This window comes from Podarcis bocagei, assembly GCF_964188305.1.
Source record: "Podarcis bocagei genome assembly, chromosome: 3".
Taxonomy (NCBI): Eukaryota; Metazoa; Chordata; class Lepidosauria; order Squamata; family Lacertidae; genus Podarcis; species Podarcis bocagei.
This window is the reverse complement of record NC_138127.1, coordinates 71,340,697-71,367,722: the sequence shown is the minus strand read 5'-3', so window position 1 is coordinate 71,367,722 and position 27,026 is coordinate 71,340,697. Positions and strand designations below refer to the sequence as shown.

At 45.7% G+C, this 27,026-nt stretch overlaps 1 protein-coding gene and 1 long non-coding RNA gene across 2 annotated transcripts in view; one reads left to right on the top strand and one right to left on the bottom strand.

The window, feature by feature from the left end:
- The first annotated feature begins 284 nt into the window (after positions 1-284).
- The window catches only part of NFKBIE (NFKB inhibitor epsilon), a 28,686-nt gene continuing 1,944 nt past the window's right edge, over positions 285-27,026 (top strand). The window contains exons 1-5 of the mRNA XM_081187006.1: positions 285-854; positions 21,471-21,573; positions 24,351-24,579; positions 24,688-24,776; positions 25,743-25,991. Coding sequence (XP_081043132.1) covers positions 457-854; positions 21,471-21,573; positions 24,351-24,579; positions 24,688-24,776; positions 25,743-25,991 — 1,068 coding nt within the window. The 5' untranslated portion in view covers positions 285-456. The remainder of the gene's footprint in view (positions 855-21,470; positions 21,574-24,350; positions 24,580-24,687; positions 24,777-25,742; positions 25,992-27,026) is intronic.
- Positions 21,596-24,344, bottom strand: LOC308583235. Its single transcript, XR_014006139.1, has 3 exons — positions 23,636-24,344; positions 21,928-22,057; positions 21,596-21,763 (listed from the first exon to the last, which is right to left on the bottom strand). It is a non-coding gene; the product is annotated as an uncharacterized lncRNA (long non-coding RNA).

Here is a 27,026-nt window from a genome sequence, read left to right as displayed (position 1 = left end):
TCTCCAGTGTCCGTGGGTTCAAAATCCCGAATAGGGGCTTTGGCGTTGCTTTCGTATGTGGGCGGTGCAAAGTCTACCCAGGGCTCCTTTCACACGTACATGCACAGACACGTGTGCGTCGTTTGGCTGTGTGCGCGTCGGGGCGTGTAGAGGGTGTATTTATGTTCACCGTCTTGCCGCTAGGCGGCGCCTGTTCCCTCGGAGGCGGGCTTGGCTCCGGCGGAGGTGGGCGGAGTCAGGCTGGTTAAGCGCCGGGGCTGCTGGCCCCGCGGCTCTTTCACGCGCGCCGCATCGCCCTCTCCTGCTCGGCTATGCGCCCTCCGCGCTTCCTCCCGCCGGGGTTTCCTGGGACGCGGCTCTGCTCCAGCCTTTAGGCGCCGCCAGGGCCCCGAGCTCCGCTTTGCCTCGCGCCTCGACGCCCCTCCTGCTGCCTGCGCTGCCGCCGCCGCCGCCACCATGTCGGAAACCCGGAGCTGCTGCGACGGCAAGAAGGACGTGCAGGTGGAAGGCGGCGTCTACCTGGAAGAAGGGCAGTGCGACTCCGGCCTCGGCTCCATCCGCTCCCTGCAGGGCCAGCTGCCCGAAGGCGAGCCCCGGTCGCCGGCAGCCCGAGGGGTCCGCTCGGACAAGGCTGCCGATTTCCCGGACGCTGCCGCAGGCAAGGAGGGTTCGGCGTCGGAGCCGGACGAGCGGCTCGATTCCAGCTACGGCTCTTCCTCGCTTGTCGAGTCTTTGGCGGGGCTGGGAGAGACCCCTCGGCCCCCTGGCGAAGAGGAAGAGGAGGAAGAGGCCGAAAGGGTCCGGCAGCAGCTGCTGCTGGAGACGTTCGCTTTCGTCTCGGAGGACGGAGACACGTGAGTGGCCCCAGCTCGTTCTCACGTGCTTGTTTCAGTCCGTGGGAGACAGGAGACTTGAAAGTCGGCGCGCGGGTGGGGCAGGTTGGGCGAGTGGGGGCGTCTGCTGAACATCAAACAAAGTGCGAACGAGCGCGAGCACACGGAGGCAAGACACCTGCCCGCGTGCTTTCTGCACTCTGGGGAATACGGGGAAACTACTAGAGGGAGTCGCGTGTGGGTGGAGGGGTGACGTTACTAGATCAGTCAACATTTCCAAACTCAAGGAACACCTTAAGGGTGCTTCCTGACACAAGGGTGTTGTGGTATCGCTGATCTTCATGCATACAAGTTTGGTTTTGGGTTTTTTTTGCAGCTTACATGTAGCATTGCTGCAATCAAAATAATGTACCCTATTTCTCTCATCCTCCTCACCTGCCAATACATTCCGTTTCTGGACAAAATCGTGGTGTAAACATCCAGTTTGCAGTATTCGGCCTCTGTCTAGATGCAGCCTAAAAAGTGCCATCAGAAATAAAAGCAGCCCATTGTTTATATGGGACCTTCTTGTCTGCAGATATGGGGTAGCCCTTCAGATCCAGCTGTATCGCTTCAAAAAGCGTGTTTTGTCAATAAGCATATGATGAAGGCAGTTGGCAAAGGTTTCTCTGAAATTCCTTAAATGTAGTGTGGGACGTAGTTGGGGTTGAATGGATGTTGGGAGGAGGGGGGTTATTTTGGCACCTCTTTCTGTTCCTTCCCTCACAACCTTCTGCAAACATGTTTGGCAGCAGTTTTAGTATCAGTTTTATTTTTTCCATGGGAGTTGCTCCGTTCCTTATTTGTTCATTGGAAAATAGATTGAACATACAAACTCTGCTGTGATCATTGGTGCAATGATCCCTGATCTTTTATGGCTTCATCTGCACAACAAACCTGTGGAGTAGGCATGTGGAAAGAGCAAGAGGCTCAGAATGAGTTGCCAAGGCACTCTAAAAGGTATTGACTCCAAATCCAGCCCCCTCATATCAACTTGGCTCTTTGGCTGAAAGATCCATGGAGTTTTGGGAAGTAATAGTTCGCATTTCCAATTGCACAACCAACCTAGCATGGGGATGCTTGCTGGGAGTCTCCTTCTAAGCAAGTTGTTCTTGCCTTAAAAAAAGAAGTGGTGAAATTGGGGCATCCATTAAGTTTTCCATGACCTCTAAGCCATTTATGCTTTTTATAGCTGCCTTTGTAGAGTAGAGGCAAGTTTGATGACTTAGTAGTGCGAAAGGCAAACATCTCAAGCCCACATGACTTTTGTGATGTAGTAGTGCTAGTTTCTCTTGGGGCTCTGATCTGAGACATGCTTTTCCGGAGCTTTTAGGTTCGCTCTTGGGGGCTTTGTGCGGGTAAAATGTAATCCTGTATGTACATTTGGAGAGTGGGGGTTTCATATCAAGCAGGAAGTAATAAGCTTGGCTCTCTGCTCTTGGTTTACCATAACTAATACACCGTCTGTGGCCTCCTAACTTCCTCCTGATCCTGCATCTCTGATGAGACGAGCCGTTTCTGCTTTTTCCAGCTGGATGTTTCCAGTTTCCACTCTGGCATGGCTGGGCTAACTATAGACACTATGGCAGTGTGACCTGTGTTGAACAGATTAAAATGGCAGCATGGGGGACAGCTTGGTGTAGAATGAGTGGCTGCTAGTGGTGCAGTAGCTGCTGAACCCTCATCCATGCATCCTTTTCCTCTCAAGCATAGGCGCCGACTCCATGGGGCTTGAGGGGGCTCGAGCCCCCTCAAAAAAAATTTTGGGGGGGCTCAGCCCCCCCAATAATCTCGGGGGCCGGGGGCGGGGGCTCCTGCCTCGCTGCTTCGCAGCACCACTGCCAAGGCACTGCCGGGGGGGGGAATTTCCTTCCTCCTGGCGGTTTCAGCCCCCTCGAGAACAGGGGAATCCCGACTGGCCACACCTCCCAGCCAGCCAATCGGCTGGCTGGGGGGCGTGGCTTGCCCTATTTAGGGCCGGAGCCACTTTATTTGCATATTCATGAGCTTATTTATTATTCATGAGCTTTCCCGGGCCCCCCCAATATTTTTTATAAGTCCGCGTCCCTGCTCTCAAGTCACCTTTCTATCCCCCTGTGTTGCTTTTGCCTTTGGACACAACATGAAAAGTACAGTGGTACCTCGGGTTAAGTACTTAATTCGTTCCAGAGGTCCGTACTTAACCTGAAACTGTTCTTAACCTGAAGCACCACTTTAGCTACTGGGGCCTCCTGCTTCTGCCATGCCACCGGAGCCACTCCAGCTCTGCGTTTGTCAGGACCCTGCAGTTTTCAAACATAGGCCTGCTGCCATCTTGCCTGGTTATTGTTGATCGGTTCTCCTACCTCCTAGATAAGTCTATAGCTATGGAGTGGGGAAATGCTAAGTTTGAAATTAGATGGTGGGGAAAGTCTCTAACCTAATCAATTGTTTGTAGTGGGGATGGGGAAACAAGAAGATGCATCTTATTTTGCAAGTGCTTCCACACCTCTCCTAGTTTGGAGGCTTGGGTAGAAGCAGTGAGAGGTGTCCCTTCCAGGAGTCAAGGCAGTGACAACACCTGATGCCATATGGAATGATCTATTTGAACTTGTTGCTTTGTTTTACTCAAAAGAACAACAGTAGTAATTTTATGATTTATTCCCCTCCTATCTGACTGGGTTGCCCAGCCACTCTGGGCAATAGCTGGCCAACAATGTTCCCTTTGGCTGAGAGCATCCTAAGTGGCAGAGTGGGAATTACCGTATTTTTCGCTCTATAACACGCACCCGACCATAACACGCACGTAGTTTTTAGAGGAGGAAAACAATAAAAAAAATATTCTAAACGAAACAGTGGATGTATGATTTTTGTGGTTCATGCTGTGGCCACAGACATGTGATCTGACAGTGAGTTTGGAGTAACCCAATGCAAAAATCCTGAGGATCCATGTGGATCCATGCTTTGTAACCACATTTTTGCACCACTGCGGCCCCAGGCAACAGTGGGTTTCCTGATTTTTTGGGTGCAAGATGTAGCCATGGACATGCTATGTGATCTGATGGTGAATTTGGGGTGACCCAGTGCAAAAATCCTGAGGATCCATGTGGATCTGTGCTTTGTAACCACGTTTTAAGTGGGGAGGGAAGGAAAAGCACTCAAGGGACAAGGAACACGCGTGGGGTGTGTGGAGAAGGATGCTGCTAATAATGCAGAAGAGGGGTATAAGGGGAGAAGAAGCACGCGTGGGGTGGATGGAGAAGGATGCTGCTAATAATGAAGAAGAGGGGTATAAGGGGAGAAGGCTCCTCTCCCACTTTGCTCCTTTAAAGCAAGCAGGCTCTGCTTTTCTCCTTCCTCCCCGCTCATCCCCGGCTTAGCGAGCTGAAAACCTTTGCTGCTATTTAGCGAGCTGAGTGGGGAGGAGAGAGGGACAGAGAGCCTGCTTGCTTTAAAGGAACCAACTGGACAGGAGCCGCTTACACTCGTGTAAGTGGCTCCTCTCCTCTCCCGCTTTGCTCCTTTAAAGCAAGCAGGCTCTCTGTGCCTCTCTCCTCCCCACTCACCGGCTCTTCTCCCGCTTTGGTGTTTCAAAGCGAGCCACGGAGGAGGGAAGGAAGGGGAACCATGGATCCTCTGCTCACGACTGCAGCAGATCCCCCCACCATCCGTAGGCATTCCCTCCATAACACGCACAGACATTTCCCCTTACTTTCTAGGAGGAAAAAAGTGAGTGTTATGGTGCAAAAAATATGGTACTTTATTCACAGTTTCTCAGCAATCTCCACTGAACAATATCACTTCCTTGTAATAGTTCTAGTGATGAAAGAACAGAAGTTTGTGGCTTCAGATTTCTGCTTCCTGTTTTTTTTTTTAACAGCTGCCATAGTGAGAATGGAGATGGTTCTAAATTGGATTGGTGTTTTTTAATCATTCCAAATTGCATGTATGTTTGTTGGAGCTATGTCGGTCTGTTGTACCAAAAACAACATGCTCAGTGTTGGTTTACACAGGGACATCAAGTGATGTCTTCCATGTGTGAATTGTCCATCATGGAATAGAATTTTCCTATTCCTCCTGTACAGCACTTTTCAGTGGAGTTTGTGCATTTGTTCAGCTTCAAATTCAACACGTAGCTACTCTCTTGCGTTTTTTGTTTGTTAATTCCTCCCCCCTTCCCTCCTATGCTACTTTATTTTAACCAGGTCTTCATGCTGTTCTCCAAGTTTTTCTACACGTTTGCTCCCCAGTCACACACCCATTCTTCTTCTCGCCTCGATCCCACTTTGTCCAGGTGTTCTGAATTCTGCAATTGTAGTACATTCCACAGTAGACCCGCAAAGGGGACTTAAATGGATCTTTGTATAGGGTTGCCATATTTCAACAAGTGAAAATCTGGACACAAAAGTTGTTGACACTTCTGACATGGGTTGCCACACGTCCGGATTTTCCAAGGCATTTTGACGATTTCCACCCAAACACTGCTTCTGACTGGAGTATTCCAGGTATGTCCGGAAAATTCTGGACATATGGCAACCTTATTCTTTTTCCTGAATCCAGAATTCTTGGAGGGTTTTCTGGGCCCATTTCATCCACATTTCCTAGAAATGAAACTATTGAATCAGTCTTGAAGCGGTTTACATATATTCCTGCTGTAGTCCAGGCCACCCCGGTGGATGTTGGTGGTTTACTAAAGCTAGTTAAAACTCCTTTTAAGTGGCTAAAACTTGAGACCTTCAAAATCTTACTCCAGACATTCTTGAAGCAGGATAATGGTTCCGTTCTTTTTTGTTCAGCACAGAACCCTTTTTGTGTTGGATAGGACTCTTAATGCATGGAGAGTTCTGTTTGCAAGTGCAAGGCAGTGAAGATCCTCATGACTCAAGGTGAGACGTCCACAAGACCAGGATGGGAAACCTGCGGCCCTCCCACGAGTTGTTGGATTACAACTCCTGTCAGCCAAAGCCAGCATGACCCATGGTCAAAGATGATGAGAATTGTATTCTTAACAGAGTCTGGAGTGCCTAAGGTTCCCCACTCCCTACTGCTAGAGGATGCTTAGTTACACAGTGTGAGGAGAAAGACTGCTGTGAAAAAGATAATGGTGACCTCTAGTCTCCACTGGTAGGGAATGAAATTCCACTGTGAGGAAGTCTTCTAATCTGGCAGTGGAATACTGACCAATTTCATTTGTGTGTGGCTGCCATTTTGTTTTGCCTTGTAGCTGCTTGGTCTAGTGAGGCACAGGATTCCCCAACCTGAGTGGCAATGAGACGACAACTACCTTTTTTTTACTGTATGGAAACAGTTGTATCTATTTTGGTAGGACCGAATATGCATGTGGTCTCTAGTGGGAGTAGGCGACGGCAGGGAAGCCTAACTGTGGCATGTGGTTAAGTACCATACTCTCTACTGACTGTTGGGAAATCACGTGTCGGTGACTTCTAGACTGAGGTTTGTAGAGCAGAGACTTGGAAGGTCATTGAGTATATTTAAAGCTTGTCCTGATAGGGGTTGGGTTGGGGATGTTTGCTCTTCATGTGGTGGTGCCTGTAGGTAAGCGATAGTTTAAAAAACTGCTTAGGCTTTCCTGCCTGGCCTGGAACATGTGGCTCTTGTGGGATGCTCAAATTTAGCCTTGAACAAAGGATGACAATAGCTTTGTGCAGTAGAGCTGTAGCCTTTTACTGATCTAGATTGGCTTAATCAAAGCTGCTGTGTTAATCAACCAAAGAGGCATCTCAGAATAATTTGTGCAATGCACTTTATTTTTAAAATTACGTTGTTTTTAGTATGAGTACTTACAAAAATCTTGCAGATAGCATGCATCCCCTCTACTTTCACACAGGAGGAAATGCCTCTTCTAAGAGGTGCCTGCTGCAACAGAATCATAGAGTTGGAAGGGACCCCAAGGGTCATCTAGTCCAACCCTCTGCAATGCAACCCTGAGATTAAGAGTCTCATGCAGTACCCACTGAGCTATCCCATATATGTGCATCCTCAAAAAGAAGGATCTTATGGTAATTGGTCTTAACTGTTTCGGCACCTGCAAAAAAAACATTCTGGTTTAGACAAGCGTGGAAAGATGTGGTGATTTTAGTTTGTTTTAGTATTTTAACTTTTGTATGTTTTAAAGTATGGTTGGGATTTATTCTGGGATATTTTTTTTTTACTGTTTTATCTTTTGTAACATGCTGTGAGGTTTTCCTACACTCAAGCAGCGTATAAACTTTATGAAATATGAATAAATAAATAAATAAGAACCAAGGCAGGCCTAATCAACTGATAACAAGCTGAAGCATCAGTTAAGAGACTTGCTCCCCAAAACTCTGGCGAGAAGATATTTGATTTACCGCCTCAGACACAAATAATTTTTTTAAAGATTTTCCACAGGTGGTATCCAATACCAGCTAAGTTGGCAAAGATATAGAATCATGGAGTTGGAATAGACCACAAGGGCCATCGAGTCCAACCCCCTGCCAAGCAGGAAACACCATCAAAGCACTCCTGACATATGGTTGTCAAGCCTCTGCTTAAAGACCTCCAAAAAGGAGACTCCACCACACTCCTTGGCAGCAAATTCCACTGTCGAACAGCTCTTACTGTCAGGAAGTTCTTCCTAATGTTTAGGTGGAATCTTCTTTCTTGTAGTTTGGATCCATTGCTCCGTGTCCGCTTCTCTGGAGCAGCAGAAAACAACCTTTCTCCCTCCTCCATATGACATCCTTTTATATATTTGAACTGGCTATCATATATATTGAATGGCTATCATATCACCCCTTAACCTCCTCTTCTCCAGGCTAAACATGCCCAGCTCCCTTAGCCGTTCCTCATAAGGCATCGTTTCCAGGCCTTTGACCATTTTGGTTGCCCTTCTCTGGACACGTTCCAGTTTGTCAGTGTCCTTCTTGAACTGTGGTGCCCAGAACTGGACACAGTACTCCAGGTGAGGTCTGACCAGAGCAGAATACAGTGGCACTATTACTTCTCTTGATCTAGATGCTATACTCCTATTGATGCAGCCCAGAATTGCATTGGCTTTTTTAGCTGCCGCGTCACACTGTTGGCTCATGTCAAGTTTGTGGTCAACCAAGACTCCTAGATCCTCTTCACATGTACTGCTCTCAAGCCAGGTGTCACCCATCTTGTATTTGTGCCTCCCATTTTTTTTGCCCAAGTGTAATACTTTACATTTCTCCCTGTTAAAGTTCATCTTGTTTGTTTTGGCCCAGTTCTCTAATCTGTCAAGGTCGTTTTGAAGTGTGATCCTGTCCTCTGGGGTGTTAGCCACCCCTCCCAGTTTGGTGTTATCTGCAAATTTGATCAGGATGCCCTTGAGTCCATCATCCAAGTCGTTGATAAAGATGTTGAATAAGACCGGGCCCAAGACAGAACCCTGTGGCACCCCACTAGTCACTCTTCTCCAGGATGAAGAGGAACCATTGATGAGCACCCTTTGGGTTCGGTCAGTCAGCCAGTTACAAATCCACTGAGTGGTAGCATAGTCAAGACCGCATTTTCCCAGCTTCTTTACAAGAATATCATGGGGCACCTTGTCGAATGCCTTGCTGAAATCAAGGTAGGCTACATCCACTGCGTTCCCTTCATCTACCAGGCTTGTAATTCTGTCAAAAAACGAGATCAGGTTAATCTGACATGACTTATATAAATTGAAATCCAATCTTTGTTGGAGATGTGGTAAAGAAATAGGAACAACAATACATATGTGGTGGGGGTGTAAGGAAATTAAGAAATTCTGGACAGTAATACATGAAGAATTAAAGAAGATGCTGAAAATATCAATAATTAAAAAACCAGAGATACATCTCCTTGAATTGATAGGGGAAGAGATATGGCGGGGGGAATCTTCTTATATGCAAGCACAGCAGCTATAGTAGTGATTGCTGCTAAATGGAAATCACAAACTCTACCTTCAAGGGAGGAATGGATTTGTAAATTAAATGAATACTTAGCTTTGGCAAAACTAACAGCTATTATAAGAAATCAATCGAATCAAAAATTAAAAAAGGAGTGGAAATGTTTTGATGAATATATGGAAAAATATTGTTCAAAAAAAGATATGCTAATATGCCTAGATTAGAAATGTAAAGTATTTGAGTGAATGTAAGTTAGTAAGGAAGGACAATAAGAATACATAGATGAATTGAGAAGTCTGTAGAATGCAAAGATAAATGTAATCTCAGAATGTAGAGGAAATCGAGTGGGAGCGGGGGGAGGGACAAAAGAATATTAAGTTTGAGGATTTAAATGATAAATATATGTGGGGATGGGGATGATGTGGTGAAGGCTTTGGTATATTTGCATTGTGATGTAATATGGAATGAATGAATGAATGAATGAATGAATAAATAAAAAGAGACTTGCTCCCCTGTGACTTGTTTAGATTTGAGAGAATTGTTATTATCTTCAGAGAATTCACAGTGCTTCTCCACATTAATCCTAAATTAGTCTTACGTGGTACAAGTGGAAGTGATTACCATGCAGATGTTGGGTTGTTTTAGAATTTGTAATCTTTCAGTGGAAAAAAAAGATGCTGAGTTTTGTAATAGGTGCAGTTAGAAGGCACTTGGCATAGACCAGGTGACAGCTGGAGGCTTAGCATATATGAGAGACATAAAGGAAGTTTGCACTATCCCTCTTCCAAATGGAAAGCATGCATGAAGGAGTTGTGCTGGCTAGCCCAGCTCTTCTGCCACCTGCCGTGCCCCCTGGGCTGCCTTTGTGTGAAGAGACTCTTGGGCCAATCTGGATATGCTCTCGTGTGGAGGAGCCTTATGCAGATCTCGGAAGAGGCCGTGTGCAAGTACAAGCGAAACTGCCAAGCTTGTGTATTGATTAGGGTGGGCAGTACAACCCCCTTGCACATGCTTTTAATGCATGAAGGGATGGAGAGATCATAAGAATTCCCCCACCCCCAGAAGTTCTTGCACAGTTGAATTAGCTCATTGCCTATGCAGGAGGCTGCGCAAGTATTCTTAATGCAAGTGTGTGGCTCTTCTGTGATTGGAGGAGGGAGTGGGATGGGGAAACTTGTAATGAATATCTAATTTATGCAAAGAGATGTTAAAGCAGAGGGACTCTCTTAAGATGAAACTTCCAGAAATCTTCTTGGATCCTTTAGAAGAAGAGGACCCAAACTCCCATTGCGTAAGAATCGCTGTAATACAGACTGAATAGTCTGATAAGATTTTGCAAGGGCTAATGTTTCATTCCGATATCTTGAGTCTCATCTTCTAGTTCACAGTGAGTGTGCATGTCCTGTGAATGCGAGATTCTGAATTTCTGCTTTCATTCCAAAGATGCTTCTAGCACCATGGCTGATATCACTTACACAAATGTCTCAAAAACCACAAGGTGAAGAATTTCACAATGACTGTTCTTTTTTAGTTTTTTAAATGTGTTGACTCAATTTTTGGCTTCAGGATGTGTACACATTGGAACTGACTGTGCTAAATTAAATGGAAATTACATTGGGCGTTCATGCTTCCTTTCTGTCACCCATGGATTTTAGAAGTTGAGCTGGAAGGAGCATGCGTCGAGTTCTCAATACACAGAAGCTGACATCTGTGGATATCAGATGTTACTGCCCATCCAAGTCTTATTTTTTTAGCACCACTGGCAACTCATATTCAGTTTGCTTTACAAAACATACCGTAACTTACTACAGTAATTCCAACAGTGCCATAAAATATTAAAGCACACATTTTAGAAGGGAAGATACTGACTGGAAACTAATCATGACATCTCTAAAATGCACTTAAATGAAGCCTGATCTATACAGGCAGTGGAAACCTGTAATGGTACAGTCAATACAGGTGCGGGACACTTTGCAATTTGCACAGGGAGGAAGGTACTTTCCCTGATTTGTTAATTTTCTATTTTGCATGGGATTTTCCCATACAGAAGGGTTCAAATTTATGGTTCCCATTTGCAGCCTGAAGTGAAACATTCCATTCTACCACCTTACTTCCACCTTATTCTGTTAATGTGTAGACCAGGCCTAGAAAATATTTTCTAGCAGTTTGTAATGGTGAGAAGGGAGTAATGGAGGGTTGGGAAGAGCAAGCTTCCATGGTAGAATCTGCTACAGCAAATGAATGATCACTCGCTTAACTCCAGGTAGATGGGAATTCCAGATTGCCTGAGGTATTTTGAGTGCTGGCATCTCATAGGTGGAGTTCTAGGTGTGGGTCTCAAATATGTCCAGGGCTTAAACTGATCGGGATTTTAAAAATAAGCCGAGACCAAGGGCAATTGGTTCTGTTATCTAGAAATGTTTTTATTGCAAAGACAGCACTTGCTAGAAAATGCGATCTCCCCCTTCCCCCAGTCACTTCTATGACAAAGTTTTATTAGTGCCCCCTGCCCTCCTCCAAGTGGAATAAACTATCATGACTTTTCATTATTTCCACTAGACCAGCAGGTTGTGGTGGAGCAATTTTGCATTCTTCTGTTGCAAGTACCTCCTTGGCTTGCTATAGAAGAAAGCAAACATTAACAACTGTTACCATTCAACAACTTGGCATTCCCAAGCATCTGGCAAATGAATCGATGCCAGTGAGGCACTAGTTCATGGGAACTTTGCCCAGCCAAAATGTGCCAGTCTAATTGGCATGTATGCAAGGTAAGATGCTGGGGCAAGTAATAACATGTAGGGATGCATAATGTTACGGATTCTGTGAATTCTCCAGCTATCTAGCTACACAGAGTCACTGTGCTGCAGTCTTGAGTTACCTGGATAGACCTTGGGAGGCCTAGGTTTATGTACCACCTCTGGCACTGATCCAGTTTGTCAGTCTTGGGGAAAGTCACCATCTTTCACTCTTGTTTCCTGTGTAGAAAAAGGTACCTGAGTGAATGAGGAATCTTGGCAGGACTTGTATCCAAATACTTTAGCTCTTCCTCATATTCAGATGTGCACCCTTTCCTGTGATTGGACTTGCCATTTATTGGAAGAAACCCAATTGGCCATAGTCATCTGCAAAGGAAAGATGATTAAATCATGGTGATGATTTTTAAAATCAGTTGCATTTTTTATCCTGTCATTTTAAACATAAAAGCTTCTTATATCCTGCACTTTGTTCAGGAACTTAAAGCTTTATTTATTTCCTAAGAGAGAGCAGGAACTCATTTGCAAAGAAAAGATTGGGAGTGCACTATTAGGCTCTTTTGTGCAGGGCAACAGATAAAGGTGCCAAATTTGACAAGCACTGAGCTCTACCTGAGAGTGGAAAAGAAGAATGATTTCTGTTCAGTTTCACCCTTCAGGTTTATCTGTCACATGCATCATAAGACCACAGGTGATAGACAAAAGAGTATGGCTTAGGAAAAACTACACCTTCTGCCTGTGTGCTGAAGACTCCCTACTGCTTATATGGTGCCAATACCATTTTTCCTTAAATGAGGAAAATTGTACTGTCTAATACTTTGTTTACGTGGATTAGTAGCTAGTGCACCTACCAGCATGAATTTGACCAAACTGCGGGAGGCAGTGGAAGACAGAAGTGCCTGGCGTGCTCTGGTCCATGGGGTCACGAGGAGTCGGACACGACTAAACGACTAAACAACAACAACAACAAGCACCTGGAAGAATTTAGGATCTATTCCACTGAGTGAGACCCAACACTATCACAAAATTCCTCAATTTTGAATTTGCTGCCTTTGTAGATTTGGTGTGCGCACTTTTAGTTCAAATAACCTCTGCGCATCTTAAATTACACAGCAATGTGAGCTTATTACACAAGACGGCTTTCACAAATGATCCCAGATGGGTCTTCCTTTAAAAAAAGAGCAGCAGACAAGATGTGGCTTCAGTCTTAATACTGAAAAGCCTCTGAAGTATGTGACATTATATTTTCACTGGTGTTGCCTTTGGCTTCCTCTTTGTAAGGGAGGGCTTCTGTTCATAGATTTCCCCCAAAGGCCCAGGGCACTCTTCACAAATGTCCCTTTATGTATTTATCCTTTATAATCCTTCCTGCAGGAGTCTCTCATGTGACCTTTGTTTCCTGAAACTGATGGGAAAATTCCACAATATGAAAAGGGTTGGTGGGAGCAGTTATGGAAATCCAAAGAGGTTTGAAATACAGAGGGTTGAAATAGCTCAGTTCGGTGTTTGTTCATTTTTAGGAAAGGTGCATATTTCCAAAACAGATCTTTTCCCTGTGGGCAAGAGCAACTCCCGTTCCTCACCTTTAGGATACCCATGCTCTAAAATCTACAGCTGCCACCTTGGTAACATCAGGCCACCAGGCACAGTTAATTAGCCAGGTATATAATACTGCAAGGAGGCTGAGAAACTGGAATAGCAGGGAGGAAAGTGTTGATTGGGGGGGGGGGGGAGAGAGAGAGAGAGAGAGAGGTGTGTATTGATACCACAGTATTGTAAAAAGGTTACTGTCGGACAGTTTTTCTTGGTAAAAGAGGTCAGTTAAGACAGTTAAAAAAATATGCACTGGACAAATGTGGAATTCCCCTCTTTTATTTTTCTGGAGAGTCTATTGGCTTCTTGGTATCAACAGTGTTTATATTTGTTTCAGTTTCTTAGGCCCCTTTTTTCCTTCCCTTTCATAGCTATTATTGGATAAATGGTTTAGTTGCATGCATTTCCCATCTTACTTCCTGGGGGGGGGGGGAGCACCAGAGTGAAGTGGTAATGGATGAATAGTGTCATTCCTTGTATTCAGTTTCTGTTGCTTATTATAAAAGTTTGTAACGTATGCTCTTAAGTCAACAAAGCAGAACTTATTTGAGGAGGGACTGTTGCTTAGCAGTGGAGCATATGGGTTGGATGCAGAAGGTCCCTGGCATTTCCACATAGAAAGTTCAGAAGATGAGAAAAGGCTACTCCTCTGCCCGAGACCCTGGGGGTGTTTTGGGGTAAGTAGAAGGCAAATCTCTGGGTGATTTGCAGTAGATCAGCAAGGATTTCTGATTCTCAACTGCAGCAACAAAATGACTCTGCACCCTAAAATTATAGTGCTGGAATAAAAAAAACACTTGGGGTAAGCAGGAATGGTTTTTTGTGTGTGAGCAGACTGAGTTCTGTTCACTTCTGCTCCCCAAAGCAAATTCCTGGGCTCAGAATTCCCTAAGTGCATGCCTTTTGTACAAAGCTGGTGGCTCTTGGAGGTTTTTTATTTTAACACTAAAGCGAACAAAAGAAGTAGATCCCACAAACCTGAAGCTTACTCCAGGAGAAGACATGCAATATTGAACTAATCTGATTTGGTAAGTGGTAGCTTCTTGGGTTATAAACAGAGTGAGGACATAGGTCCTGAATAGGTTCTTTTAATTCCCAGACCTTCTATTGATCTCCCAAAGGCTCCTGACTGGCTTGGAGAAGGAATGACCAGTTTTGCCCCCAGAGTCCTCTGCTGCACCATACACGGTTCAATGGGAAGCACTGGGAAGCTGTTTTAAAGGCATCTTCTTTGTCGCTCTGAACTGTGAATAGTGATATAGAATTGTAGAGTTGGAAGGGACCCTGAGGATCATGTAGTTCAACCCCCTGCAATGCAGGGATATGCAGCTGTTCCATATGGGAATCAAACTTGCAACCTTGGCATTGTCAGCAGCACACTCTAGCCAACTGAGCTATCCAGGCTGAGCATTGTGTGTTAGAGGTTTGCTAAAAGGCATAGGTAGGGACCCAAAGGAATGCATGGAGCATGTTATGCAGGAAGGCCTGGTCCCAGTCTCATAATATATATTCAGCTGATGGTACTCTGGGCCACAGTCTCCCATCCGTAATATTACAGTGGTAGTATTGCACCTGGTTTACAGAAAGGATGCAGGAGAGCTACTGAGGTGATAAGGTGGCATACTGAGGATGCCCAAGTGCTTCGTGTGTTTTGTTTAGACGAGTTTGTATTTGCTTTTTTACCATGTCAGAGCTGGGTTGTGTACTGCTAGGCCGAGCTGAGGGGATGGGAAGAAGGGAGGAAACGGCGCAAGTAGCTCTTGCACAATAAATAAACAGGCTCCAATATTAGAACTGGGCTCCTCCTCTGTGTGCTTCTCTCTAGTAACTGCAGCACATTTGGGAGAGGATAATTAAAGCTTTAAAGCCTGGGCCTGAAAATAGGGCTATTCCCTAGCATAGTTCTGTGAGGTGGGGAGGGAACTGTATAAAATCCAGGCCAAGTAAACAGCAGCTGAAGCTTCCCTTCTCCCACCCCTTCTTGCCTCATGATCAGGGACTTCCCACACTGACACTGAAATATCCCCACTCCTCCTCTATTGTAAGTGCACATTAGTCTCACTGTGACTAGGTAGACACCATCCTTCCATGAATCATGCTCAGGGCTGTGTATGCTCTCATTCTCAAGCCACATTCCTGACCATGGGGGATCCTGCTCACTCCCTATTTCCTCCTCCCTGCTCCCAAACAGGATTTGATATTCTGCCAACTGTTGCAGACAGTAGGGACTAGAAACACCATTCCTCCCAGTCACAAAGTTCAGAGATGAGTATGGATCCTTCTGCAGCCTAAATAGTACCATCCGAGCTCATAAGGGAGATAGTAGAAGACTTGGGGGAACCCCCACTAGGTTTGCAGAAGGACAAAAAAAGTGAAGGAGGGAAGCCCCTCTCTAAGGCTGGGTTGGCAACAGTGTCCTTGAGGACCCTCAAAGCCTCTGAGACCCCCTGCTTACGACTCCCTTTGTCACAAGGTGGAGTGAGGGGTTATGTCTCCCCCCCCATTGAAAAGTACATAGAGCTGAAGGAGGAAATTGGAAAAAGTGATGCTTCCCATGGTATATCTCTATTCCATTTTCTGTGTTGACTTCCTTGTGTTTTGCTGGTTTGTTGATATTGGTGGTCCATTCACTTCTGCTATAAAGTATGAAGAAATGGGGACCTATTGATACAGGTGCAATGGCAAGGGGTTTTGTTTTCATACATTGCTTGAATAACTTGGGGCCAGATGGTGTGGAAGTGCCCTTCCGTTCTGGACAGATTACATTTGGATCCAGACAGTAAAGCAAACTTTTGGATAAATATTTCAGTTTAGTGTTATTGAAGCAGATACTGATGCTTGGTATCTTGTGATGGTAGCCCAGCCTCCCCCTAGAATGGGAATTTGGCTGTCCTTGCTGGCTGTTGTGAGGAATTCTTGGGGAAAGTGGCTTGGTTAAAATAGCCCCAGAGAATTCTGTGCAGTCTGTCAGATAAAAGCAGCAATGGTTAAAGTTCAGCCCGGATTGCCTTGTTGGAAAGTCCCTGTTCCTGAGAGTTCTTATCTGCTACATACTTGTTAGGAAGCAAGAAAGATAAACTTCAAGCCACACAAAGTCAAAATGTAAAAGATCTGCAAGGATAAACTGACTGTGTGTGTGTGTGTGTGTGTGTGTGAGAGAGAGAGAGAGAGAGAGAGAGAGAGAGAGAGAGAGAGAGATATCCTTGGAAACAAGAGCGAATGAAGCATTCGTAATCTGGCACCAAACAGGACATAGTTTGTGGAAGCAAATTTCAATGGAGTCTTTTGCTGGTTTCCAGTTTGAGCTCACTCAGGCATAGGTACCATCTAGCAGAGTGTTTCGGCTGATGTTTGATTGAGAAGATTCTAGTGCAGTTGACTTTAGGTCCTGTCTGATTCCAAACCATCACTGTAACTTCTCTTGCTAATTTTTGCTGTCTCTTTATTGATAACACTCTCAAAGCCTCTGAGCAGCATTTTCTGTACAAGTGAAATGAAATGGTGCATTTGTAGATTATTTAACCTTTCTTTAGTTCTTTCTGCTTCAAATTAGGATCTTATCTCTTCCAGTTCTCTTTGTACCATGTGATGGTGAGCAGAGGTTACTATCATTATTAGGTGTGGGGTTGGTTTTTTTTTTTTTTTTGAGGGGGTGGGTAGGCTGTGTGCTTGGGTCCCCTTCTAGAGACCAACTCAGCTAGCCCTTTGGAATTTGTTCTAAAAATAACCGTGGAACCAAAACCAGAAGCTAGCTGAGGTGGTCTGTCCCAGCAAAAACAGTCTTGTGGAACCTTAAAGACTAGCTAGTATGGCATAAACTTTCACAGACTACAGACCACTTCATCAGATGCATCTGAAGTGCACTGTTATCCATTCAATTCATTGCTACAATTCATGCTGCTACAATACTTTTAGGGTTTTTAAGACTCAAAAAATTACTTTTAAAATGATACTCTCTTGTTCAGTATATCTCACTTTAGTCTTTGGTAAGCCAGGTTTTGAAAGGTTTTTGTACTGTTCCAAAACCCTGTCAGACCTGTTTGGCCAGAGGTAGGGGTGGGGCATGTATGGCATGGAAAGAGAGGCCTCTCTTCAATCCAGATTCCCCTATCAAAACTATTGCCTGGCTTCAGCCTTTGTCACTTTCTCTTCCTCTTACTTCCCCCAACCCCCAGACACTTCCTCTCCATTTTACATTGATTTTAGCCATAAGAAAAATAAATGCAGGAACACTCATATATTTTACACTGTATTCCTAATTGTATTTAAGGTGCTTCATATCATCCTGCTTTAAGAATAAACAGTTTGGGGGCTTCAATTATTGCAGTTAATCTAGGTTCCTGTTTAAGGTGGTTAAGGTTGTAATTTGGAGTTTACCAAGCCTGAGGGACTAGATAACTCAGATCCAACTGTCTTGCAAAGTCTGAATATGGAGGCCAGTTGCAAATCGTGCAGGGAATGCTGAGCTGTGGGTTTTTTTTGTTTTTTGTTTAAAATGCTTTGCTTTTGGGCAATTTGTTTTAGCCAGGCTAGTCAGGAAAGTTTATGTAAAACTTAAGAAACTCCTTCTCCCCCACCTTTGTTTCACACTATCAAATGACACTACGGAAATGTGTAGGCAGATGGGCCATTTAAAAGGCTTTTGTGGTCTTATAATCACAAAGCTGATTTAAGTAAGTTCTTGGGCAATTTTGCCTTGCTTAGGAAGCCACATGGAAGGTGCGACTTGTCAGTGGATCAGCCCAGAGAGTGGGATGTTTGGGTTCTATGCATACTCTGGTCAGCCACTTTTGCTAACATTAATAAAAAACAGTGTTATAAGACGTGGAAGAGCCTAAAATAGAGGATGTACATCCATGGAAATTTGGAGTGATATCCAGCTAAGTCATACTTGAAATGAACCCATGGAAATAAATGGAAATTGCATGCCCACAGATCTCACTGCATCTATTCCTTTGTCCCACAGCGTGCTACCCCTTTTCTACACAACTTCCCTGTTCTGTTGCTGTATTTCCAGAGAACCTCCCTGTGCATAGGTCATCTGCAATTTTACTGGTGTGCTCTAAATAGAAATAAACTGGCACCGATGTAAACTTAACTTTGCATATGAAATAAAGAATCGTGAGGTGGCTTGTAGAACAGTCCTAACATCTTTTACTTAGAAGCTATATAGCTGCAACCTTTTTTACTCTCTGGCTGTGTCTGAATTTCAGCCTTATAAAACCAAAGTAAGTGAATGTGAAAAGAAATCTTCGGAAGGACCCAGCCTCTCTCTTCCCACAGTGTCTTCAGCCCTCTATGGGCAACAGCAGCTGCGCACAGCCTCCTTCAACTCTCCCCTCCCCGTGTTGCTGAGGCAACTGTGGGTGGCCACATCTCCGGAAGGGCAGGGAAATTCCCCATGCCCATGTGACCTTGGGCTTCCCCTGGGGCCTTGCCTGTGCCTCAGCCACATACTGCTTGGCTTGGGGAGCAAAGACCGTCTGTTCTCTCTGCTTAAGAGTCCATTTGTCAGATGGAAGCCTTGTAAAATGGTGCTTGGGCAGTTTCCTCTAGGCAGCCCCAGCCAGGGCTGCTGTGATGGCTTTTGGGTACCTTGGACGGGTGCCTGATTCCTTTCCTTTACCCCCTCCTTATTTCCTGATTTCTCTATGACCTTGTCACTACCACCTCCCATATCCATCCTCTCTGCCTCTATGGAAATCCCCTTTGTTAAACGCTCTGGAAACGAGAAGGGCTGCGCGACAATACAGTAAAAACGATTCTCTAATTGCAGACTTGTTTTAAAGCACATGGTGACTTTGAATAGGTCGGATGGCTTACTGGAAATACATTGTAAGCTGATCAGTTCCATACTTATGCAAAAGCAGTGTCTTGTGACCCCTTTTAAAGATTAACAAACTTTATTATGGTATAATCTAGGCCGGGGAACCTGTGGCCCTCCAAATGTTGGACTGCAGCTTCCATCATCCCTGACCACTGGCAATGCTTGTTTCATAGAATTGTAGAGTTGGAAGGGACCCTGAGGATCATCTAGTCCAACCCCCTGCAATGCAGGAATGTGCAGTTGTCCCATACAGGGATCAAACTTAAATCTTTGGCATTATCAGCACCACGCTCTAACCGACTGAGCTATCCACCTCCATCATCTGAACATCTGGACTTCAGCCCCAGCACCTGGAGGGGTTGCAGTTTCTCACCCCAGCATAAGCTTTTCTGGACTACAGTCCATCAGATGTTGTCCTGAGTTTCCACACACAAGGTTGCGGAGGCGGCATTCTGAAGAAGTAAAGTCCATGAAAGCTTGTGCCATAATAAAGTGCCATTTGATACTTTGCTGTGTTTGCTGCTGCAGACTATCCCTCTGGAACACATTTCTGAAAGTGTATCCCTTTTTAAAAAAACTGGTAGACTCTGATGCGTTGTATTTGTTCTGGAATTATTTCTGAATGTGGGCAGGGCAATGCATGAGTACCCACTTTTTAAAAAGAGAAATCACTTGATTTTTAAAAAACTGTCTCATTTGGTGTTTAAATCGTTTTTAGAAAAGCATCCAGTGCAAGTTTAATATACAGTCGTACCTTGGATCTCAAACACCTTGGCTCCCGAACGATCGAAACCCAGAAGTGAGTGTTCTGGTTTTCGAACAGTTTTCAGAAGTTGAACATCTGGCGTGGCTTCCGCAGTTTCTGGTTGGCTGCGGGACGCTCCTACAGCCAATCAGAAGCCACACCTTGGTTTTTGAACGGTTCAGGAGTTGAACGCATTCTGTTCGAGAACCCAGGTATGAGCTGTATGAGGTTTAACAGCAGTGAAAACTAGAAAGCTACTTTTCTGTCCTTGATCTATATAACTAAGTTTATCTCTTGCATCCTAGCTTCCTTATGCGGGGGGGGGGGGGGAGGGATGTATAAATGATGTCAAGTTGTGACTATGATATGGATTTAGTAGCCTTGTTAATTGAAATAGTTGCTTCTTCATTTTGTTGGAATGAGGTTTTGTGCATGCATCCCGTATTTATTTTCAAACACGTTCAAAACCCTACTTTCAGTTTCAGGGTAGTGGGAGTTCCTGCTTTGTACCTTTGAACAGCTAGGAGTAGTTGGATAGTGCAGGGTTGCAGCAACCTTCTAAGGCCTGCTCAATCTGTGAGGTGATTCATGAATTTATATTCTGGTAGAAACATTCAACAGGTAGAGTTGCATGCTGGTATGGAGAATTTTTTTGAGAATTTCCATCAGACTCCTCTTCAGACTTGAGAGGAGTTGATGAGGCCTAGTGTGAAACTTCTGTCATGAGTGCAGCCTGTCTGTGATATAGCCATCTGAGCTGTGGTCTCTGCACTGTAGGTAGAACTAGCTATATGGAAGCTTCTGGGGAAAAATGTGCTTTTGATGGAGTGAGTCTCTGCATGAGTCTGTTCTCAGTCCTTGGATTGCTGACTTCATTCATGGCCTGCCTCTCATTGGGCCATTTGTGTTAATGCTGGTGCTACACACTATTGTTGTGAGTCGAGGACCCACCACCCGCATAGGAGTATAATAAGACACACAGACACATTATTTTAGGTCAATGGGCAAAATTAGGCCACAACTTTTATTGGTTACAGCATGTGAGTAGTATTGGCTTAGGCATTGGATGAAACAGCAATACTAGACTCCACCCCACATAGCTGGGAGTCATGTCAGGGTTAACAACCAATGGGAGGAGCTTGTTGATGCAAATACAACTGGAAGCTCCCCCATGAATACCCAAAAGAGGAGGGGTAGATGATGGCCCAGCAGGAATAGACTGGGAGCTGAGTGCTGCCCGGCTGTTTAAATGCGGCTAGCACTGCCCACCATCTGGCCCTATTGGTCGGCTGGAAGGCTTGGCTGTGGCAGCAGAAGCAATCAGGAGCAGGGAGCTGGTTGTCTTCCTGGATTCAACGGTCTTGGATTCTAGGGTTGGTTCTTGGTAGGCTTGTATTTGCCTTGTCAGCGACTGACAATCTGAATTAAACTGGTGGGACCTTTGCTGGGAATCCACAATGAGTTCTGCGGCCACCATGCATCAATAGGCACATGTTTCATCTTCAAATGACGGTGTTCACCAGGAAAATACTTGGTTGACAAATTGCAAGAAGTTGCTGTGGAAAAACTGTACATTGCCCTGTGAAAAGTTGTAAGCATGTAAAGTGGTTCAGGAAGAGTCATCACTACTGTATATACATGGAGGTCTAACTGAAACAGTTGTCCAGTAAACCCATGTATGTGTTTTCTGTTCTAAGTGTGAAGAGCAAACAAGGAACTTCCCAAATGTTTTTCATGCTTAAAGGGGAGTGTGTTGTTCATGGTTCTAGGTTGGTATGACTTGGGTCCTGCACCACAAACTCATATCTCTCTTCTCTCTTTCAGGTTGCTACACCTGGCAGTCATTCACTGTGTACCTGCAATAGCACTCTGCTTCATTGCCCAATTGCCAGTGGAGGTTTTAGAGATCCAGAATGACTTATTCCAGGTATGTGATAGACTGTGGGGAAAGGTCAGTATTTTTCCCATTCTAGCTAGAAGAAAGAAAACAACTGGGAATCTGGGTCATTCTGTCTTGCTCGTGGCAATCGTCTCTGGCTATAATATTTTCCCCCCTGTACTTACTCCTTGCCTCATTTTTCTAGATCTGGTGGACAGGCATATGCAGATTTGTTATGCTTCTTTTTCATAGGTTCATAGAATTGTAGAGTTGGAAGGGACCCTGAGGATCATCTAGTCCAACCCCCTGCAATGCAGGGACGTGCAGCTCTCCCATATGGGGATTGAACCTGTAACCTTGGCATTATCAGCACCATGCTCTAACCAGCTAAGCTATTGTGACAGTCTTGGAAGTTTTCCTTGAGAATTTGTGACAGTTGCTTCTCAGCGATAGATTTTTGTTATAACCTACCTTGGAAGGATATACACATTAAAAGATGTTACAGAAATCCATTAAATGAGTAATACTAATTCTAGTTACAATACTAATTCTAGACGAAAGGGTTTTCCGTTTTGGAGGCGCTTCGCAAAACGAATTTCCCTATGGGCTTGCTTCGCAAGACGAAAGCCCATAGGGAAATCTCTGGGACAGCGGGGAAGCGCAGCGCATTTAGAAGCGCTCGGGGAAAGCAGCGCACTTCGCTGCTTTCCCCGGAGTGCTTTTAAATGCGGGCGGCTGGGAGGGAATCCCTTGGCCCCCCGCGGGACTTCCCGAAGCTCTTTTTAAGTCCGGCGGGGGGCCAAGGGATTCCTTCCCAGCCGCCCGCTTTTAAAAGCACTCTGGGCAAAGCAGCGCACTTCGCTGCTTTGCCCAGAGTGCTTTTAAATGCGGGCGGCTGGGAGGGAATCCCTTGGCCCCCCGCGGGACTTCCCGAAGCTCTTTTTAAGTCCGGCGGGGGGCCAAGGGATTCCTTCCCAGCCGCCCGCTTTTAAAAGCACTCTGGGCAAAGCAGCGCACTTCGCTGCTTTGCCCAGAGTGCTTTTAAATGCGGGCAGCTGGGAGGGAATCCCTTGGCCCCCCGCGGGACTTCCCGAAGCTCTTTTTAAGTCCGGCGGGGGGCCAAGGGATTCCTTCCCAGCCGCCCGCTTTTAAAAGCACTCTGGGCAAAGCAGCGCACTTCGCTGCTTTGCCCAGAGTGCTTTTAAATGCGGGCGGCTGGGAGGGAATCCCTTGGCCCCCCGCGGGACTTCCCGAAGCTCTTTTTAAGTCCGGCGGGGGGCCAAGGGATTCCTTCCCAGCCGCCTGCGTTTAAAAGCACTCTGGGCAAAGCAGCGCACTTCGCTGCTTTGCCCAGAGTGCTTTTAAATGCGGGCGGCTGGGAGGGAATCCCTTGGCCCCCCGCGGGACTTCCCGAAGCTCTTTTTAAGTCCGGCGGTGGGCCAAGGCATTCCTTCCCAGCCGCCCCCTTTTAAAAGCACTCTGGGCAAAGCAGCGCACTTCGCTGCTTTGCCCAGAGTGCTTTTAAATGCGGGCGGCTGGGAGGGAATCCCTTGGCCCCCGCGGGACTTCCGGAAGCACTTTTGAAGTCCGGCGGGGGTCCAAGGGATTCCCTCACTGCCGCCCGCCTTTAGAAGCGCTCGGGGGAACACCTGCCCCAGCCGCCCCACTTCGGAACGCTGTTCCGAAGTGGGGCGGGGGGGCGGGGACACCTTCTGAAGGCGGGCAGGGGGCGAAAGTCTTTGTCCCCCCTGCCTGCCTTCCCAGGGGCTTTTAAATCGCCCCGGACAGCGGAGAAGTCCTCCGCTGTCCGGGGCGATTTTAAAATGCCGCCCGCCAGCATTTTAAGATAGCCCCGCACAGCGGAGAAGTCCTCCACTGTCCCAGGGTTTTTTAAAATGCTGGGGGTGGGAAGAAAAGCCCTTGTCCCCCCCCCCAGCCTTCAGAAGAGGTCCGGGGACAGACTGTCCCCGGACCTGGTCTGAAGGCGGTTTCCCTAGGAACGCATTAATTGATTTTCAATGCATTCCTATGGGAAACCGTGCATCGCAAGACGAAAAAACCGCAAGACGAAGAGACTTGCGGAACGAATTAATTTCGTCTTGCGAGGCACCACTGTACTCTTCTTGTCAATGGCCTCAGTCCAATTTGAGTTGCATGCAGTAGGAATACATCCCTTCATCTGGATGAGTCATTTGACCCCATTAGTTATTGGGGGCTAAATGATCTTTGGGGTGTGGACTTAGATGTATATCTGCATCGGAGGAGTGCACCGAAGTCTGCTTCCCCAGTTGAATAAGAGCACCTTTTCTGAGAAAAAGAACATGCAAGCTTTAAACTTAATTTAGCATCTACCTCTCATTTTTGCCAAAGGTTGTGTATTCTATCTGAGATTTTTATAAAGAAATCTAAAGAACCAGAGTAATCCAAATTCTGGCCTAGAGAAGACTGCATTCTGCAAGCTATATAAATGAAGTAAACTCACACAGCTGTTTGCTTTTAATTGATTTATTTCTGGCTTCTGCCAATCCTGTTGAGAAGATACACAGGGTACTGATGTCCCATGAATTTTAACAATTCTATGAAGCTTACCCTTGAAGGATCACTAGGTGTTGCTTGTGTGTCGTCGTCCCCCCACATGAAAGCTGAGATTTCAGCTGAGATATTAAATTACGCATCCATTCCTAAATCCTGTGTGTGTGTTTTGTGATGCAATTGCAATATACAGCCAGTCTCGGTTTTGCCCCTGCCTCTTGCACCTTTCTACTCTAGCCCCATTAAGCCTGTGTCACTCTCTTGCAATAACCTTCTCCATTTCCCATTCACAGACCCCGCTTCACCTCTCCGTGTACCTGGAACAGTCCAGAGTGGTGCAAGCGCTAGTCCTGAGAGGAGTGAACACAGCGCTGCAAGACCGCAATGGGAACACAGCCCTGCATTTGGCCTGTGAGCAGCAGAGTCTGGAGTGTGTGCAACTGCTGCTGCAGGGGATCATCTCCAACAAGACCTTGGAAGCTAGAAGAAGCCGCCAAGATTTGCACCTCCAGAACTGGCAAGGTGAGGTAGTAAAGATTGATCAGGGTGGTGTGTGTGTCTGGTGACACACTGGGGCCAGCGTTCGGCTACTTGCCTCGTAGCAACTTCCTGGGATGTCTTCTTCTCCAGGCTTGACTTGCCTACACATCAGCACCTTGAAAGGGAACCTGCATCTGATGGCATTGTTGGTGAAGAGTGGAGCCGACATTGATGTTCAGGTATGGCAAGGGCAGCCTCACTAGAGCCACACGTGCTCTGTACTTTTGCGATCAGGCCGAGCAAGAAGATCTGGCAATTAGATACAGAAAGCGAAAAAGTTTGTCCATTGTGGCAGGGGAGATTAATACTGAAAACGTGTAGGAAGTGCCTAGCGAAGTATCAAAAGGTGGGCAGAGGTGACTGAACAGGAGCTAACAAGCTGCAGCTTTGCAAAAACGCAGGCTTGCAGAACTGCTTGATCTACATCACTTGTTACAAGTTGCAAAGTAAATCTGTTATCAGGACATAATTTGGATTTATTCAGAGCAGATTTTTAACAGTGAATAACCCTTGGACAGTGTTGCAGCTGCAGGAACAGGACACAGATTAGGGGAAGTGATAAATTCCATACCTTTGTGATTCCCCACCCAAGATCATCTGAATCTGTGCAGGTTCCTGGAATCCCCCAAATGTTTAAAATCCCAGGAAGATTTTAAACTCCATGTTATGTTTTGAGCCTGTTCCTGTGTTCATTTGTGAGGAGGTTTAGGAACAGTGTGTCTCTATGCTGCAGGGTCCAGTTTCCAATCCTGGCCATAGGATAGCTCATTTGGTTAGGGCGTAGTGCTGATAATCCCAAGGTTGCAGGTTTGATCCACGTACGGGACAGCTGCATATTTCTGCATTGCAGGGAGTTAGACTAGATGATCCTCAGCGTCCCTTTCAACTCTACACTTCTATGAGTTTTTGAAATGTGCTAGTGTAGGACAGGGTTGGCTGACCTGTGACCTTACAGATGTCCCTCTAGTTCCCATCATCCCAAACTATTGACCATGTTGGCTGAGGCTGATGGGAGTTGAGTCCAACAATATCTGGAGGACCACAGGTTTGCTGTCCCTGGTTTAGAGGGTGTTCCATCCCTTTAAGATTCTGTTTCAGAGGCTCACTGAAGTGGCTGATCTGACACCCTGCTTTCATGGTCCCAGGATGGCACAAGCGGAAAGACGCCCCTGCACATGGCAGTGGAGAACCATGACGAGATGGCTGTGAAGCACCTCCTTGAAATGGGGGCCCAGGTGGATGCCCAGATGTACAACGGTTGCACCCCACTGCACCTGGCAGTAGGCAGGAAGGACGCTGCGATTGCTGCCATCCTCTGCCAATCGGGGGCAGACACCTTGCTGCGGAATATGGAGGATGAGACAGCCCAGGACCTGGCTGATGAAAACGATGATGTGAGAACCTTTCTGAATTTGGCTGTTCTAGATCAGGGGCTTGTAGAAATAAGCTGAACAAGTCCCATCAAGCTCTTGAAGCAAGGCCAGGAGTGCAGGCTGTATGGCGTAGTTCTCAAGCTTTGGCCCATCAGTAGAAGGTGCTTCATGAACAGGGTTTGGAGTTTCACAACTGGCCGTTGTCAGTTGCACCTCTCCTTCCATACCTGTGATTTTACTATTTCCAATTCAGATTAGTCTGGTGTCATCATCTTCTTAAGGCCATATAGCAGGGAGGAGCTGCTAAACTGGCAATCCTACCTCCTATGTCTCCAGTGCCATTGCACTGTTGAAGCTTCTTCAGTGGAAGGAAGTGCAGCAGCTGCATTGCAGTGGAGCAATTTTGGCAACTCCTTCCCTCAGGTAGGGAGGGATGTAAGCCAGCACAGAACTACATGTAGGTCAGGATGAGGCAACAACTCTTTTTCTCATGTATTGGTGTTGCATTATTATTATTATTATTATTATTATTATTATTATTATTATTATTATTATTACTAAACATTTGTATACCGCCCTATACATGTAGATCTCAGGGCGGTTCATAGCATAAAATCACAATATAAAGAAAGAAAATACATAATAAAAACAAAAGCTTAAGAGAGAGGGATTCAATTATTTATTACTATTTATTAAATTTCTATACCACCCTTCATCCAAGGATCACAGGGCAGTTTACAATATAAAACACAAAAATGCATAGCATAGTAACAAAAATAATGCCTCCCACAGTTTCAAAGGGCATAGATTGTTTAATTGGCCTGGAAGAAGAGGAATGTTTTTCCCTGGCGCCAAAGATACATGGCAAAAGTTGGTTCATATGGGGAGAGGCGGTCCTTGAGGTATTGCGGTTACCACTCATCCATGAATCTCGTTGGGTGGCGTAAGACATTCCTTATCTTAGCCTAACATGTGTCACAGGATGACACTGAGGATAAAATGGAATAACCCTTACGCTCCACCCCAAACGCCTTCAAGGAAGGACATGATGTTGGG